Raw genomic sequence first — 16,290 nt, 5'->3', positions numbered from 1 at the left:
TTCCAAGTTTGTGTATTGTACTCGCTGCACCCACTGTGGCCTACTCTACATTGGCAAAATCAAATGCAGACTGGGTGACCACTTTGTGCAACCCCTCTGTTCTGTGCGCAAGCAGGGACCCTGACCTTCCCGTGGCCAGTCATTTTAACATAGCATCCTGCTCACATGCCCATATGTCTGACCTCAGCATGTTTGCGTTCCAGCAAATCCCAGTGCAAACTGGAGGAACAACATCTCGTCTTCACACTAGGTACTTTACAACCCTCTGGATTCAATATTGAGTTCAACACGTTTTAAACTGTGAACCATTTATTCTTTTTTTTAGCTTGTTATCATGTCTTCCCCTCCCCTTCCTCCCATCCCAGTTACAATCCTTCCCAGTCTGGCAGGAGACACACAATTGTTCTGCCATTCTCATATTCTGGTCGCTTAATCTAAAATATCAATATTCTACACTCACCAACCCCCTCCCCCAAACTATAGCATAAATGCTGACCCCTCCACACTTGACTTCAGTTCTGATGAGTCATTTAGACTTAAACCATTAGCTTTTTCTATTTATGGATACTGCCTGACTCGCTGTGATCTCCAGCGTTTGATGTTTTCAGGTGAGTTAATCGTGCAGCCTCTGACCTGCTCCTGTTTCCACAGTGTTTATATGGCTGATACAGTTCAGGTTCTGATCAGTGGTAAAGCCTAGGATGTCATTGGGTGGGGAATTCAGCAATGATAATTCCTTTAGCTACCAAGCCTTTAGATTCTCTGGTATTGGACATGGCCATTGCCTGAGGTTTATGTGGCGTAAATGTTACTTGCAACTTGTCTTAACATCGTCCAGGCCTAGCTGCATATGGTCAAAGATGACTATAGTATCTGCAGAGTTGCAAGTTCTACCAAACAGTGTGCAATCATCAGAAACATTTCTGCTGTAAGACACAGGAGCAGAAGTAGGTTATGCAGCACATTAAGTCTGCTCTGATAACTGTCAACTCCACTCTCCTGCCTTATCCCAAACCCTCATGTCCTTACTGATTATACTTAATAGCATAACTCAACAGCCCTGTGCAGTAAAGAATTCCACACGTTTACTACTGTCTGAGAGAAGTTCCTTTTCAGTCTGTCTTAAGTGGATGACCCACAACGCCCCCACTCTGAGATTATGCCGTAGACACTCTCACAAGGAAGCAACTTCACTGCATCTACTCTAAGTCCCCAAGAATCTTGATTAGAGTGGTGGTGGAAAAGCACAGCAGGTCAGAAGTATGTGTAAGCCATTCAGCCCATTGAATCTGCCTTGCCGTTTAATGCGATCATGGCTGATTGAACACTTCAATGCCTTTTACACACTGAATCCCCAAAACCCTTTCTGCCACCATTTGTTAAAAAGTAAATCCACCTCTCCCTTTAAAAATCTTAAATGTTCAAAAGACTCAGCTTCCACGACATCCTGGATTTGAGTCTTCCAAGAATGCACTACTCCCTCAGTAAAAACAATTCTCAACATCTCTGTCCTGAATGGTATCCCCATTATTTTCAAATTATGTGCCCTGATTCTACACACCCCAACCAGGTGAAACATTTTACCACCATACCCTGTCTCTATCCATTTAAGAATTTTAGTAAAATTGTTGAGTAATTTTTAATTTCCCTCACTTGTCCTATATTCTTGAAAACAAAATGGCAATGTGGACCTGATGATGGGATTTCATGCCTAAATCTTACTGAGAAATAATCGTTTTTACTTGGGAAATAGTCTAGGTTGATCCTTTTCTTCTCTACAGTTTAGGAGAGGGAGAGAACCTTGAACTGACAGGATAGATACTAAGAGGCTGTTTGTCCCAGGATAGCAAGTTTAGAACTCGGGATCTGGTACAGGCTCATCCATTCAAAAGCCACTTCAGAGTTGCACATCTTTGCAGCTGGAATAGAATGTGGGGAAATATGAGGTACTTTGGCAAGAAGAATTGGAGAGCTGAATATTACTTTGGAGGGTTTCCTCTTGCATGAATGAGATCACCTCTCATTTTTGGAAACTCTTGAATACAGACCCAAATTGCCCAATCTCTCTCAATAGGACAATCCTGATTTCCGGGGAACAAGTCTGCTAAACCTTCATTTCACTCCCTCAATGGCAATATCTTTCCTGAGAAGGAGATCAAAACTGTACACAGTACTCCAGGTATGATCTAACTAAGCTCCTATACAGCTCGAGCAAGACTTCACTACTTTACTCGCGTAAAATTGCTTCACCTAGATTTTAATTTTCTTGTTTTTTTGCTAAGGTCCCATTTCTGCATTCTTTTTGGCTGTGGTGTGGACTGTAACTTTAAATGACTTTAAAAAGAGCTGTTCCTTCTGTTTTTTTGGTTGAGGATGCAGTCTTACAATCATTGACATTTGCATATGGTGTGACTTGCGCACAAACTATTTTGAATTAAAATAACAGCTCTGCTCAAGTTGGTTTAAATGATGAGGGCGGTAACCGTTGTAAATGTAAATTGTCTGACTTTCTGAAAACAGCACTTCCACAGGAATTTAAATGTAATTTAGTTCTGTTTCTTTGGCAAATATTCAGAAATGAATTAACATGTCACTTGACTCTCCTACATCCCTGCTGTCTCCTTTTGAAACCACTCTGTCCTGTTTCATGTTTTAGCATGTTGGAGAACTTGCAGAAGTGACCAAAAGCTTACAATAATAAGTTAGTGTAATGGAAGAATAATTTTCAATCAAAATGAAACATTTTAATCAACAAAACTTATATTTTTTTAATGCCATTAATATCCCCAAGATGTTTCACAGGAGTGCTATATAACACTGAACATATATGTTAGATCATATGACCACCAGCTTAGTAGGTTTGAAAGAGTGCCTTAAAAGAGAAAAGTGAAACCATGCTGAACCAGTGTTGAATCATAGCAGAACCGCATTTAGGGCACTCCAGCAGTTCTGGTCACCATATAATTAGTGGTTCACCTAATGCCCTTTTAGGGAAAGAAATTAGCCATCCTTACCTAGTCTGGTCTACATGTCACTTGACACCCATGGCAGTATGGTTGACTTTGGAGACTTTGAAATTTAAAAAAAGGCTGAGGGTATGATTTTCCCTTTTCTAGAGTTGGTGAGAAGTGGACATAATCCTGGAGAAATATGCTTTCCATCTCTTTCCATTTCACCATCTCTCAAATTGAGTGCTGAGCAAGAAGATCAACTGAACTTTTCTGACGCTGGCAATAAAGCTCCTTGTGTGGTCAATTAAGGATCACGACATACCGCTTCCCCAATTACCTGTATCCCCAGCGGGTGAGAAATGGTAGAGAGCCACCATTTGCCTTAATCTAGGGCCAATCAAAAGCACGTATGGGGGCAAGGGGGTTCCTCCAAATGCTCCCCACCTAAACCCCTACCCTGTGAGAAGCAGAAGAGACCTGCCTGCCATTGGATCCAGCTGAGAAGTAAGCCACAATTAGGTGTCTTCAGGACCCAGAAGGTCAACAATTTTTGGTGACCTGGGATGGCAGAAAAGGGAGAAACTTAGTTGACCTCCAATATGCTCGCCCCCGCACTTGGTATCAAAGAAGGTAAAACTTGGCCTGTTTTTAAACAGTTTACACTATGGTTTATATTGGAGTCTCCCACCAGAACAGCTGTTTGACAGATGTTGAATTGAAGAGTGATGTGGTAATTTTTTTGGATTATTTTCAACAGAAGCATAATTTGGAGCATTAAGTAATGTGATCATCTAGGTTATTGAACATGCTGCAATTTCACATGCAGGGTTTTGTTTCTGCTTCTGTGACTTCAACCAAAGCTAATGTAAAACTAGTTATGCTGCCAGGATGGGGTAACTGTGTCTTGCAATAATAGAAACTGGCATTAAAACCATAGGGTTTCATTTCTGCTGTCTAGCATGTTTGTGCAAAGTTCCTAATCAAATATTGTCATTGGTCTGTTCAGCATAAACACTGTTGAAATGACAAACTGATGTATGTTCACTGTGTTCAGAGACTCGCTAGGTTTAATTTCTTCAGTAGCTGCTACTGCTTGCTGACCCACACTGGACTCCCAGGTCACCAGTGCCTTGATTTTACAATTCACCTCTCCCTTCTTCTGCAACCTCCTCCCTCTCTATAACATTCACAGATGCTGTCCAGGTGACCTCTGCTGCATCTCTCCCATTTCCTTGGCCACTGAGTAGGTGCCATCTCTTGGGCATTTAAGGTGGGACTATCCTGCACACTACCTGCGCACACAAGGAAATGGGCATGGGCATGGGCCTCTCCCACTGCTGGTTAGATACCAGTGGTGTCAGGATAGGCCCTCAGGTGGGCCTGATAGCAGTGACAGCAGAGGTGGGCAGCTAGGCCACTGTTGAATTTAACATGTGCCAATCCAAATATGAAATCCATCGATGGTAATGTGTTAAATCCCGCCATAATTTCGGGTATGGTCTTTTTTAATTCATTGTTGAGATGTGAGCATCTCTGATGAAGCCACCATTATTGCCAAATTGAAAGCAAAATCTGAAACAAAAACAGAGTGCTGTAGAAAGTCATCAAGTCTGGTAGTCTCTGTAGAAACAGAAACAAAGTTAATGATTAGAGTCTGATATGTTCTTTTTTGGAACTCACAAGGTGGTGATTAGCTGCTTTCTTGAATTGCTGCAATCTATGTGATGTAGGCAGACCCACAGTGCTGATGGGAAGGGAGTTTGACCCAGTGACAGTGAAGGAACAGCGACATATTTCCAAGTGAGGACAGTAAGTGACTTGGAGGGGAACGTGTAAGTGGTTGTGTTCTCATGTTTCTGCTTCTAGATGAAAGTGGTTGAGGGTTTGGAAGGTGCAGTGTAAAGAAGCTTGGTGAATTGTTGGAATTCCACAGGGATTTTGGGCAGATCCCATTTGTAACGTCGTCAGCCACTATCTTCATATTTTCCTTTCATTCAGGAAAGAATATGGTACCTGTTACAGAAATATTCAAAATGGAGAATAAGAAGAGGAAGAATCTATACATAACTCACTGATAATATTAGATTTTAGATTTATGAATATAGTGAGCCTGCCAGATAAGATACTGCATTTATTTATACCTGGAGAATATTTAGGCTTATTGATGACCTAATTTTGAAAAGTTTCTTGTTGTTTGGTGTTTAGAATTCTTCCTTAACAGAGAAACCTCCAGTTATCTGAAGCCAATATTAACGCACAGTGGCCCTCCGCTCACTGCCACATTACCCAATTGGTGTGGTCCTATAGCACGATGCTTGACAAGTCCACTGGCTTACGAAGTAAGTACTCGCCACCACGGTTTAGACTAACTCACTTTTGAAGTACATGTTGTTTCTTCCCCAAAAATAAATGTGAGGTTCTTTTTTCATTTTTGAAAGCTGAGGTAGCAACAAAATTGGTAGGAAAGCTGTACCTTTTCTGGATCTGACTTAATTTCTGAAAGTGTTGGATATCTTTCATTGATTATTCCATTATAGTGGGGTGGGATAGAAATCACTGACTAGCTGCTGCCATTTTTGTTGTGAATGCCTTGTACATGATTCAGGTAATGGTAGAAAATTAAACAATGAACTGCAGATGTTGGAGATCCAGGTGATTTTTATTTCTCTGGTACTAGATTCAGACATGAGTTTATAAAAGACATTTTTAGAACAGTTTCTAGGTTTTTTTTTGCCCAGCAGTTGGAAATGATCGTTTCACCATTAGAATGAATGAAGACTATGTTGATATGTCTGATGTGACACACATCTTTAGTCTCCATCCAGTAAAATGCTGGCTATTTATTGCCATAACATGCCTAATTGAAACTGCTCCATATTTCCTAACTTTTTTGTTGAAGTTAGTATGTAACTTGCAACATGTTCATCTGTTCTTTTCCCTCCATGCAGTAACGTATGTGATATGTTAGCTCCTATTTGCTGTCAACATAACTGAACCGAACAGTGCTCACTGTAGTATATGTACAAATTATACGACAATGTGTCAGCAGGGGAAACAGTACAGTTAAACTCAGACTCAAACACAAATATCCAAAAGTTCTGACCTGATTTGTGCCAATTGACTGTGAACTTCACAGAAATGGCAACTCACTAAGTTGCTTACTTTTAAAGCACATGAAAAATTACAGCAGTACTTGTGAAGGGGGGTACAAGGTATAATTCTTGAAAACTCAGTCCTAATATGTTAATTACTGCCAAACAACATCTCTGGTTGTTTAGAAATGTGGAGCACCATTCCTTCAGATTTTAGTTGTTGTAAAAGATTTTTGGTTAAACTATTCTGCTCTCTCTTAATCCATTGTTTTTTTCCTCTTCTTTATTCTGTGCCTGATCAAGCATTGAATTAACCCAAGGTGGCACAGTGGCTCAGTGGTTAGCACTGCTGCCTCGCAGCGCCAGGGACCTGGGTTTAATTCCAGCCTTGGGCAACTGTCTATGTGGAGTTCGCATATTCTCTGCGTGTTTGCGTGGATTTCCTCTGGATGCTGTGGTTTCCTCCCAGAATCCAAAGATGTGCAAGTTGGGTGAATTGGTGGTGCTAAATTTGAGAATAGTGTTCAGGGATGTGTAGGTGAGGTGTATTAGTCAGTGGTAAATGTAGAGGAATGGATTTGGGTGGATTACTCCTTTTGAAGGGTCAGTGTGGACTTGTTGGACCGAAGGGCCTGTTTCCATACTGTAGGGATTATAATTCATTCTACCTTACACTTCCTTCTCAGATCATGTATTTATCAAGTTCATAATCATTCGGCTTGATTATTTAGGAAAATAAACAATTTATTCCTCAGGTCCCAGATGCTTTTGGTTCCTTTGCTACACTGTTATCAGCTTGCCCTTTCAGCAACATGCCCTGTTAAAGTTTGCCAGGGAAAGGTCTATACATTCAGTTGCTATTAGTTGACTTACTATAACAAACTCTGGCCCATTATAAGCAGGACTGATCTTAAATAATCTAGTTGATGGTTGTAGATTCAAGAACACCTTCTTCCAAGCTTTGTTTGATATATGAATGGACCTGTCATATATTAGAGTTGATCTTTCTCTGTACCTTCTCAGTAGCTGTAACACTATATTCTGTATTCTGTTCTATTCTATTATGTTCTATATAAGGGATAATTTGTCTGATTAGCACGCAATCAATACTTTTCATTGTATCTTGGTACAACAATAAATCACATCCAAATTATGGCCAATGCCCAACTTTGAGCTTTTCCTGTTCAGGAAGATTTAATGCATCAAACTGTTAGAAAATATTGTAAGGATTATTCTTGGTGTGGTTAGGACAATGCACATACCTATTAAATTGAGATTACTGACAATGTCCTGTGGTAATGCTAACTTGCTACTTTTATCTTCCAGAATCAAGAACAGCTCAGAGACGATGATTCGGATCTCATCCTTAATGATGGTGACCTAAATTTGACCTACGGTGGCAGTACTCTAACCGCCAATGGCTCTTCCAGTTCAGGTACTGCCTCCAACAGTGTGGATGGCAAGAGAACCAAGAGCATTTCGGAAGATGTACTGGAACGTGATTTGGGAACAGATGATCATGAACTTATTTCTAGAGGCACCAGATTAGTTTTTCCCTTGGATGATCATGCATGACTGCAATGATGTGAGCGAGCCACAGAATAGCCCAAGAAGGATCAAAGCCTATTTTGTTCTTGGCAATGAGACTGAACTGTTTACTTGTGTAATTTTTTTTCCTTGCTCTCCCCAAAAATCTCTTGGCTCAGCTATTTAAAGTGTGAGAATGTGAAAAACATGTGGCATTTCACTAAGCTTTTACTAAAGTATGAAATTGCCATGACCCTTTAGTGTATTACTAGTGCCATTGCTGTTGTAATTACCTTTGTCGACTGACTGATTAGTCTCAACACTGTGATGCTTCACCTAAAGTCCCAGTTACAGTGCATGCACATTCCTGGTGCGAAGTGGCTGCACTGAAATCGAATCTGTCGTATGATGCTGCCAGTCTCCGAAATTGCTGCCATCAGCATCGTGCACTAGCTGCCATTAGTGTGCAGCTCATTTCTACCTTCAACATTCAAAGCAACACAATGCAGGCAATGTCTGTAGATGCTGTAATGCCATTGCATTTCCGATAGTGGCAAAAAGAAGGTTATTTCTTCGCTGCTCTAGGAATGACACCTGAAGTTGATTGGTGAACAGAGCTCCTTGCAAATATTTCAATATAAATGCACTTGGGCCGTCTACTCCTCCCAATGACATGAGCAATTAATTTGAATGACAGTTACACTCAGCATTGTTAAAGTGACATCTTGTGTCGTTACAACATAACTGATAGTGACTGACTAAATCTTGGCGTAAGATGAGGAAAGGCTTGTGATGGGATGTTTGGGGTGAAAGGGGCTGGGGTAAAGAAAATAAAATTTCAGTGAACTTTGAAATTTAGTTACAGCTTCTGCATGATATAGAGAAGGGACAGTAAGCTTACTCCATTAAGTGAAGGCACATTATTTTCTTACGAGTGGTTTTGCTGTTGCAAAAACATGCGTGTGATCACATTTTTGTATAGCTGTTGTATCCCTTTATTCAACATAGTTTCTATGTCACTTTAAGATATTCACTTTTGTCCTGAGCCGCAATTAGAGAACAATACTTTTAAAAAGAAAGCTGTAAACCCCATGGTGAAGTAGGCTGAAGAGATTATTTTTGGATTTTGTCAATTGATAGCCGAATGTTTCTTGATGTTGATTGGGGCAGATAGGCAAATAATATCCATCTCTCCCAAGGGGTCCAGAGGTCAGATTCTTTTCTTCTCTTTGTCAAATCTAACTAGTGCAAAATAGCATTACAGTAATGCTTGTTAATGATGCTGGTGAATTGGAACAAGGTAAATGGCAAGATGCTTTTAAAAATCATTCGTTCCTTGCATATTTTTTATTCCTGGGTGGCGGTAACCTACTGTAACATACGTCCTTGTTTCCTTTCATATCATTTGAAGGAAATGTGTTTCGGGTGTGTTCCAGAGCTTTTGTTTTTGCTTTTGGAGAAGGTGAATCTGTGGAAAAGGCGGTAGGAGTCTGACATCAGTGGATCACAGGTTTTTATAGGGGAATGAGGTAAACCAGTTTGAAATCTGTCATTCTCTTTTTGCAATCCGAGGACAGAATCCCAGATAGGTAGATGTTCAAGCCATTTTTGCTTCAAAGTTCAACCATTTAACTTAAAATACTGTCATCCCCCTAAAATCTTGCAGGTGCTGGGGATCTGAAATGAAAAACTGAAAATGCTGGAGAAATTCAGGCCTGGTAGAATCTGTGGAGAGAGAAACAGTTAAGGTTTTGAGTCCACTCTGATTCCTCTTCAGAACTCTCCAAACTATCAAAACTTTATTTGTATGATTCACATTTTTCACCCCAACATAATTTGTCACACTATCCTCTGTTACAAGTGGCATTTTTTTTAAAGAGCATTATCATGAATTCCTCAGGCTAGATATCCTAAAATGCTCTTTGTAAAAAAAGACCTTTCAAATTAAATTTTTGGCTGAAGTCAGTCAGTGAAAGAATTGCACATCACCTGATCACAACATTATCATGTTGGAATGGCATTTGAGCGAGGGATGCAGTTTTACTTGACTGTAGGAATACAAAACATTTAGACTGCCAACTTCATTTAGAGGAGAAAATGTGGTAATTGTTCACAGGAGGTAGTTCAAAGCTGTTATAGACTGTTCCTTGAAGCAAAGTCAGCAGCAAGCTTCTCTGTACAATGCATTAGCAACATTATAGCAACCTGATTTGACCATTCCTTATGTGACTGACACAAAAACAGCATTTAATTAGATAGTGTAATGTATCCATTTATAATTGTGCATCTTGATTTAGTATCACAATAAGCAGTTGGATTGTGCTGCTTGAGACTTAATGAGACAAAAACGACTATTATTTGCAGGAATGTGAGAACCCTTTTCTTAACTTCCAGAAGTTATCAGGATTTGTTTTACTATTGAACAGTTGCCCAGAACTAATTGTAACTTGAGTTCACTTTGTTATGTCAAGGCTATGTTTTTGCACTGTGTATTTTGTTTCATCAAGATGAGTGATTATTATGCAGAGGGAATAATGAGGCAGAAATCTGCTGAGTCCAGTGATTGAATTGACTCTAACTTAAAAATCTGCTGTGTTGACCTAAATGGGACATACCAGTGACTCATTCCTAAGGAGTTTGTGCCCAGTTTAAAGAAAGACATGGTAATTTGAAAATGTAAGCAGTTTTTGTAAAAGTTTCAATTTTACCCAAGCAATGCATTTCAAGCAGAAGTGTACTAGGAAACTGGACTGCAGGGAGCAGAAATGAACCTCACACCGGCCACATTACTGTAAACGTGTTGCCAAGTCTTTATTTTTGTCATTTGGGTATTTACTTTGTTAATCCCAGGGACATTGAAAGTTTTATTCTGAAAGTCAGTTTCACTGAAGTGAGGTTTCAGAGACTTCTGTAACATGCTTGAACATCATTGAGGTGGAAATTGAATATTGGAGTCACCGAAAGCAAGTGCAAAAATCATGTTACCAAAAGTAATGCCTCACCTTTGGGATCCTCAATGACCATGGCAGTTTAGACGGTGAAAAAAGAACCTTTTCAAGAGTACTAACACAGATATTTTCAGAGTAAATTTGCTTCAGTTCAGGTAGAGACAGGGGCAGGAGGGAGTGAAAAGATTTAAAGTGTCAAATGGAAACTTTGCCAGAATACCTGGAAAGCTGCAGGGAATTTCTCTAACTGCACCAAATAGCACTGGAAGCATTTCTTGGGCTTCCTGCCCCAAGCATGTGAAGAGGTGAAGATGGAAGTGAACAAATGTCAGTTGTTCAAAAAATATTTTTTCCAATTTTGCTTGTCTCTAATAATAACAGTGATGGAAAGGGACATTTCTCTCTTTCAGATAATGTTATTATTCTTAAATGCTGCATTTGAAGCATTTGATGCCTTGAAACTTGACTGGGTCTATAACTTTCAGGAATGCTCATGTTTCAGCAAGTTTGAATTTTCTTTTGGCAATAGTTTCTTAATGACAGTATTTGCCAGGATTTCTAACTTTCCCTAGCTGAATTGTGATTCCAGACCCTGTTTTCTTTTGATTCTAATTGTTAGAATTTGATCTGTAAATATGTCATCCGTACACTGGCAGTCACAATTTAACTGATGCTTTGAAAATAGAACAAATTGGTACACAAAAGCCATCTTTAAAAATGTACGTATGTACACAACATCCTTTGGTTTCATGTCCTACATTGCTAACATTGACAGCACAGCTTACTTTTATCATTTCCTTAATATAGGAAGAGTTCAGAAGGTGTTTAATGTGATTCACAGTGATCCAAAAAAGGACTATTAAGAAGAGTGTCTAAAATTTTGACCCATGGGGCACATTTTAGGGAGCATCTCAAAAATTGGCGAGGATGTTGAGGTTTAAATGCTAGATAGTTAAAAACATTGTTGTCAGTGATGGAGTGGAGTTCTCGGAGCTTGCTAGAGCCTGAAGCAGTACAGAGGCAGATAGTGAGACCAAAAGGGAATTTGAACAGAAGGATGTAGATGTTAAAATGGATCCCTAGTGGATCATGAATCAATATGGGTCAGTGAGTACAGGGGTGATAGGTGAGTGGGATATGAGTTGAGGTATGATGAGGAGTGTTTGTTTGATTTATGGAGGATGGAAAGTTGGTAAGGTGAGAATTGAAATAGTCAAGCCCAGAGTGACAAGTACATGGCTAAGGCATCAGCAGGATAAATCGAGGCAAGAGTAGAGACATGTGATATTGTGAAAGTGGAAGGATCCTTGTAAGGACTTTCATGATGATGAAAGAGGGTCAGAAGCTTGGTTTGGGGTGATTGAGATTGCATACTACCTAGTTGAGCCTGAGATACTGTTGGGGATAGGGATGAAATGAATAGTGATGATTCTCCTTTTAATTGTTGTGCTTGGACAGAAGCTAGTAGTTATCTGTCTTCTAATGGAATTTGTTCTTCTTGGGACTAGGTTTTTCTTAAGAAACCTTCTCTCAACTGGCTAGAATGAAGCCAATTTACACACATACCTATGTTAGCTGAATGCAGATTTTCACTTGGCTGCTCATCCTGCATCATTTAGTCAATAACAAATAAATCCACGAAGTAGGTTTTACTGCATTTTAAAAAAGATAAACTGGCTCACTTCCAAATACACAACAGGTAGAAACTAACTTCTACACGTGCTGCACTTTATTTCTATCCTCCATATTAGCAGGCCAGTTTTTTGGTAATGTAACAGATTATTTCCCATGCTCCTTCCTCTCTCCACCATGACAATGCTTTTTAATGAAAATGTGCTTTGCAGTTTATTTTATAGTGACTGAAAAATATTTTGTTGTCTTTATATGATCACGAGCAAATCACATGATGCTTTCTAATGCATTCTTAACTGCCAGACTGTTGCCAACAACAGTGGTTAGGTAGGGAAGGAATGTTTTCAGCGATTTCTTGCAAACGTTTAGGATTTTTGAGGTCACTTTCGAATTGCTCATACATCATGAAATCAGGCTGATTTATCTTGTGAAAAGCAGAAATCTGGCTTTCTTTTAAACATTTTACATTTTCAAGAAGTGTTCGATGCATGCTCTTACCATTCCTGTTGCTAATATGCTTTGTGGGGCAATTGAATGCAAATGTCAGAAAAAAGCTGAGATCCTGTGATATACCTTCTGTTGTGATAGCTTTCTGATGCAACCATTTTCATTTGGAAGCATCTCTTACACTTAAGACGTGACAAGTGATCTTTTGGCACAATAGTATGGAGTGTGCTCACGAAGTCTTGAAGGAAATTGAGGGCAAGAGTTTCCAATGGCAAATGATTAAAATTTTGAGTTTAAACAAAATCAGCACTTTAGCAACTATCCGTCCATGTGTTTCTCCAGTACGTTTTGCAAGGAAATGTCCGAGCCGAAGTGAACTTTTACTGTGTGTAAAGCTCCTATTTAAATTACAAGTAGGTAACTGTTCTCAGTGCGTTCTTTGTGCATTTTGTGATTGGCCATGCATTGCAATGAAATCTATGCTCTTTGTGTGAAGAACAAGCCAATTGCTAACAAATAGCCCTTGTGTACAAGACTCGATGCAGAAAAAGTTTGTCAAGTTCCCAGTCTGTTTTGTTCCTAAGCCCATGAGTTGAAACCTATGGGGAGGGAGAAGAGAAAAGAAGAAATAAAAACCATCTGCATTATTTTCCTCTAGTTTCTACCCAGTGTTTAGTATCCCATCTTTGCCACCCATTTTTCTTATGTTCAAGCCTTTCTCTGCAATCTGAGAAAAAGGGACACTTTAAAAATAAGCAAGAATGTAAACTTGTGTAAAGAGTGTCTCCAATGTTTTCCAGTCTTCCGTCCTCAAGAATCTGCGTTGGTTTCTCAAGATTGTTACTATTGAAAGTTAATGAAGAGTTTAAGCAAATTGAAATGATTCGTTATTTTTATCCTAGCCTATTTATTACTGTGAAAAGAGGTGTATCTAATCACACGAAGCAACAACAATGCACAGTCTTAATGACTTTTATGTTAAATATTTTTTGACTCCTGCCCAACCCCACTGTACACCTGAGGGGAAAGTGAGCAGGGATGAGGAAACTGGAAGCATTTATGGTTATACTGAGCACATCCATCCAGATATGTTTTTTTTCTTGTCTTCAGTGAATCTGTCCAAGTCGTTCTGAAGGAAGTTTTTTTCTTAGCCACATACTCCTGCCAATGGCATCCCCAACATGAGGGTTTGAGGCGGGTAGTAATCAATTCAAGCACTCCAAAGCGAATCCCATTGCATCTTCGTAATTATTGAAGTGTAGTTCTTGGATTTTTGAAAATAAATCTTAATATATATATTTTTCTGCTATGCAGAACTGTGCAAGAGATTTGAAGCTTTAAATTGTAATGGTCTTTAGAAAGTCATCTACACCAGGTGACGCTATTGTTGACTTTGTGTTTTGCAGTCCTTTGCATCAGGTTAGATTGTTTGCCCCTTACAAACATCTGTATGTCTTAGGTCTGCTTTAATTTCACCTGAAAGTAAAGGGGAGAAAATATTATTTAATACACTGATAGTGTGTGAATTATAAATTGTAGAGAGGGAGGGGAAAAGTACATGTCTGCTATGAAAATTTGTCTGTCAACAGTACTCAGTATGGCAAAGGTCAGTCATGTTGGCAAATTATCATTTACTGTTTAAATGGTTGCTGTTTGTTGACTTTGGAGCTTGTTCATATGCTTGTGCCATAAAAACAATGATTTTTTTTAGTCCAGTATGATGTCTTTTGAACAGTTTCATTACCTAGATCATCTGGACCTGAGATGACACTGAACTAACTAGCATCCATTTGTCAAATGGTAGCTAACTTGACCCTGTGTTTCTAATGCAAATGTGAGTTGCGTAGTTTTCCCAATTAGTGTACCACTGTACAGGTTAATGTACTAACGTAATCATGTTTCATCATGCATGGTACAGAAAGATTCAAGTATATATGTTGTCATAAAAATAAAAATGAATATAAACCAAATCTTCACATTCTGTGTTTATTTTGTATCGTGTGAGGCCCCTTTCAATCGTGACTGACCATGGGTTGCATCCTCATTATTCTAATTTTCTGCTTTCCTGAAGCATTGTCGCTTGTGACTGAAGAGACCATTACTGGAGTGACCAGTATCAGCATGGCTGATATTATATAGAGAAAACAGACTTCAACGTCTTCGTATGGAATCATAGTTTACAGTACAACAGGAGGCCATTCGACTCATCATTTCTGTACCAGCTCTTGAAAGAGCTATCTAGCTTCTCCCTATCGACCTCTAAAATCATTATCTCTCTCTCTCTCTCTCCCTTTCTCTCTCCAGTTTTATTTTGAAACCTCCTATGGTATCTGATTCCACTCTCAGGCAGTGCATTCCAAATCATAACAATTCTGTAAAGAAGTTTCTCCTTGTCTCTGTCCTAGTGCTCTCACTGACAATTTTGAAATTGTAACCTTTGATTACTGACCATTTAGTGGAAGCAGAATATCCTTTACCCTATCAAAATTGTTCCTAATTTTGAAAACCTCAATAAGGTCACCTCTTGATTTTCTCTGCTCCAAGAAGAATAAGCCCAATTTCTCTGATCTTTCCTTGTATCTATATTCCTCATTCCTGGTATCATTCTTGTAAATCTCCTTTGAACTCTCTCTTTGGCTCCTTAAAATAAGGTGCCCAGAACTGAACACAATACTCCAAATGTGGTTCACCAATAATTTTGTAGAGGTGTAGCATCACTTCCTTTTTTGCTCTCTGCCTCTATTTATAAACCCAGGGTTCCTTTTAACCGCCTTAATAACTGTTTCAACTTGTCTGGCCACCTTTAGAGAATTAGGCACTTGAACTGCAAGGTCCCTCTGCTTCTGTATTCCCCTAAATCCTTTCCATTTCTATCTCGGGCGACCGACTCAACACAGACATCTATTATAAACCGACTGACTCCCACAGCTACCTGGACTACACCTCCTCCCACCCTGCCCCCTGTAAAAACGCCATCCCATATTCCCAATTCCTTCGTCTCCGCCGCATCTGCTCCCAGGAGGACCAATTCCAACACCGCACAACCCAGATGGCCTCCTTCTTCAAGGACCGCAGATTCCCCCCAGACGTGATCGACGATGCCCTCCACCGCATCTCCTCCACTTCCCGCTCCTCCGCCCTTGAGCCCCGCTCCTCCAACCGCCACCAAGACAGAACCCCACTGGTTCTCACCTACCACCCCACCAACCTGCGCATACAACGTATTATCCGCCGCCATTTCCGCCACCTCCAAACGGACCCCACCACCAAGGATATATTTCCCTCCCCTCCCCTATCAGCGTTCCGCAAGGACCACTCCCTTCGTGACTCCCTTGTCAGATCCACACCCCCCACCAACCCAACCTCCACCCCCGGCACCTTCCCCTGCAACCGCAGGAAATGTAAAACTTGCGCCCACACCTCCACACTCACTTCCCTCCAAGGCCCCAAGGGATCCTTCCATATCCGCCACAAGTTCACCTGTACCTCCACACACATCATCTATTGCATCCGCTGCACCCGATGTGGCCTCCTCTATATTGGTGAGACAGGCCGCTTACTTGCGGAACGCTTCAGAGAACACCTCTGGGCCGCCCGAACCAACCAACCCAATCACCCCGTGGCTCAACACTTTAACTCCCCCTCCCACTCCACCGAGGACATGCAGGTCCTTGGACTCCTCCACCGGCAGAA

General features: G+C 40.2%; 1 protein-coding gene across 2 annotated transcripts in view; it reads left to right on the top strand.

Moving 5' to 3' along the window:
* slc9a7 (solute carrier family 9 member 7) overlaps positions 1-14,567 on the top strand; it is a 153,760-nt gene extending 139,193 nt beyond the window's left edge. For both annotated transcript variants that reach the window (XM_060826256.1, XM_060826255.1), the window contains 2 exons: positions 5,185-5,290; positions 7,370-14,567. In XM_060826256.1, the coding sequence (XP_060682239.1) occupies positions 5,185-5,290; positions 7,370-7,618 (355 nt within the window). In that variant the 3' untranslated portion in view covers positions 7,619-14,567. The remainder of the gene's footprint in view (positions 1-5,184; positions 5,291-7,369) is intronic.
* The last annotated feature ends 1,723 nt before the right edge of the window (positions 14,568-16,290 follow it).

This window comes from Hemiscyllium ocellatum, chromosome 6, assembly GCF_020745735.1.
Source record: "Hemiscyllium ocellatum isolate sHemOce1 chromosome 6, sHemOce1.pat.X.cur, whole genome shotgun sequence".
Taxonomy (NCBI): domain Eukaryota; kingdom Metazoa; phylum Chordata; class Chondrichthyes; order Orectolobiformes; family Hemiscylliidae; genus Hemiscyllium; species Hemiscyllium ocellatum.
This window is presented reverse-complemented; position numbering and strand designations above follow the sequence as displayed.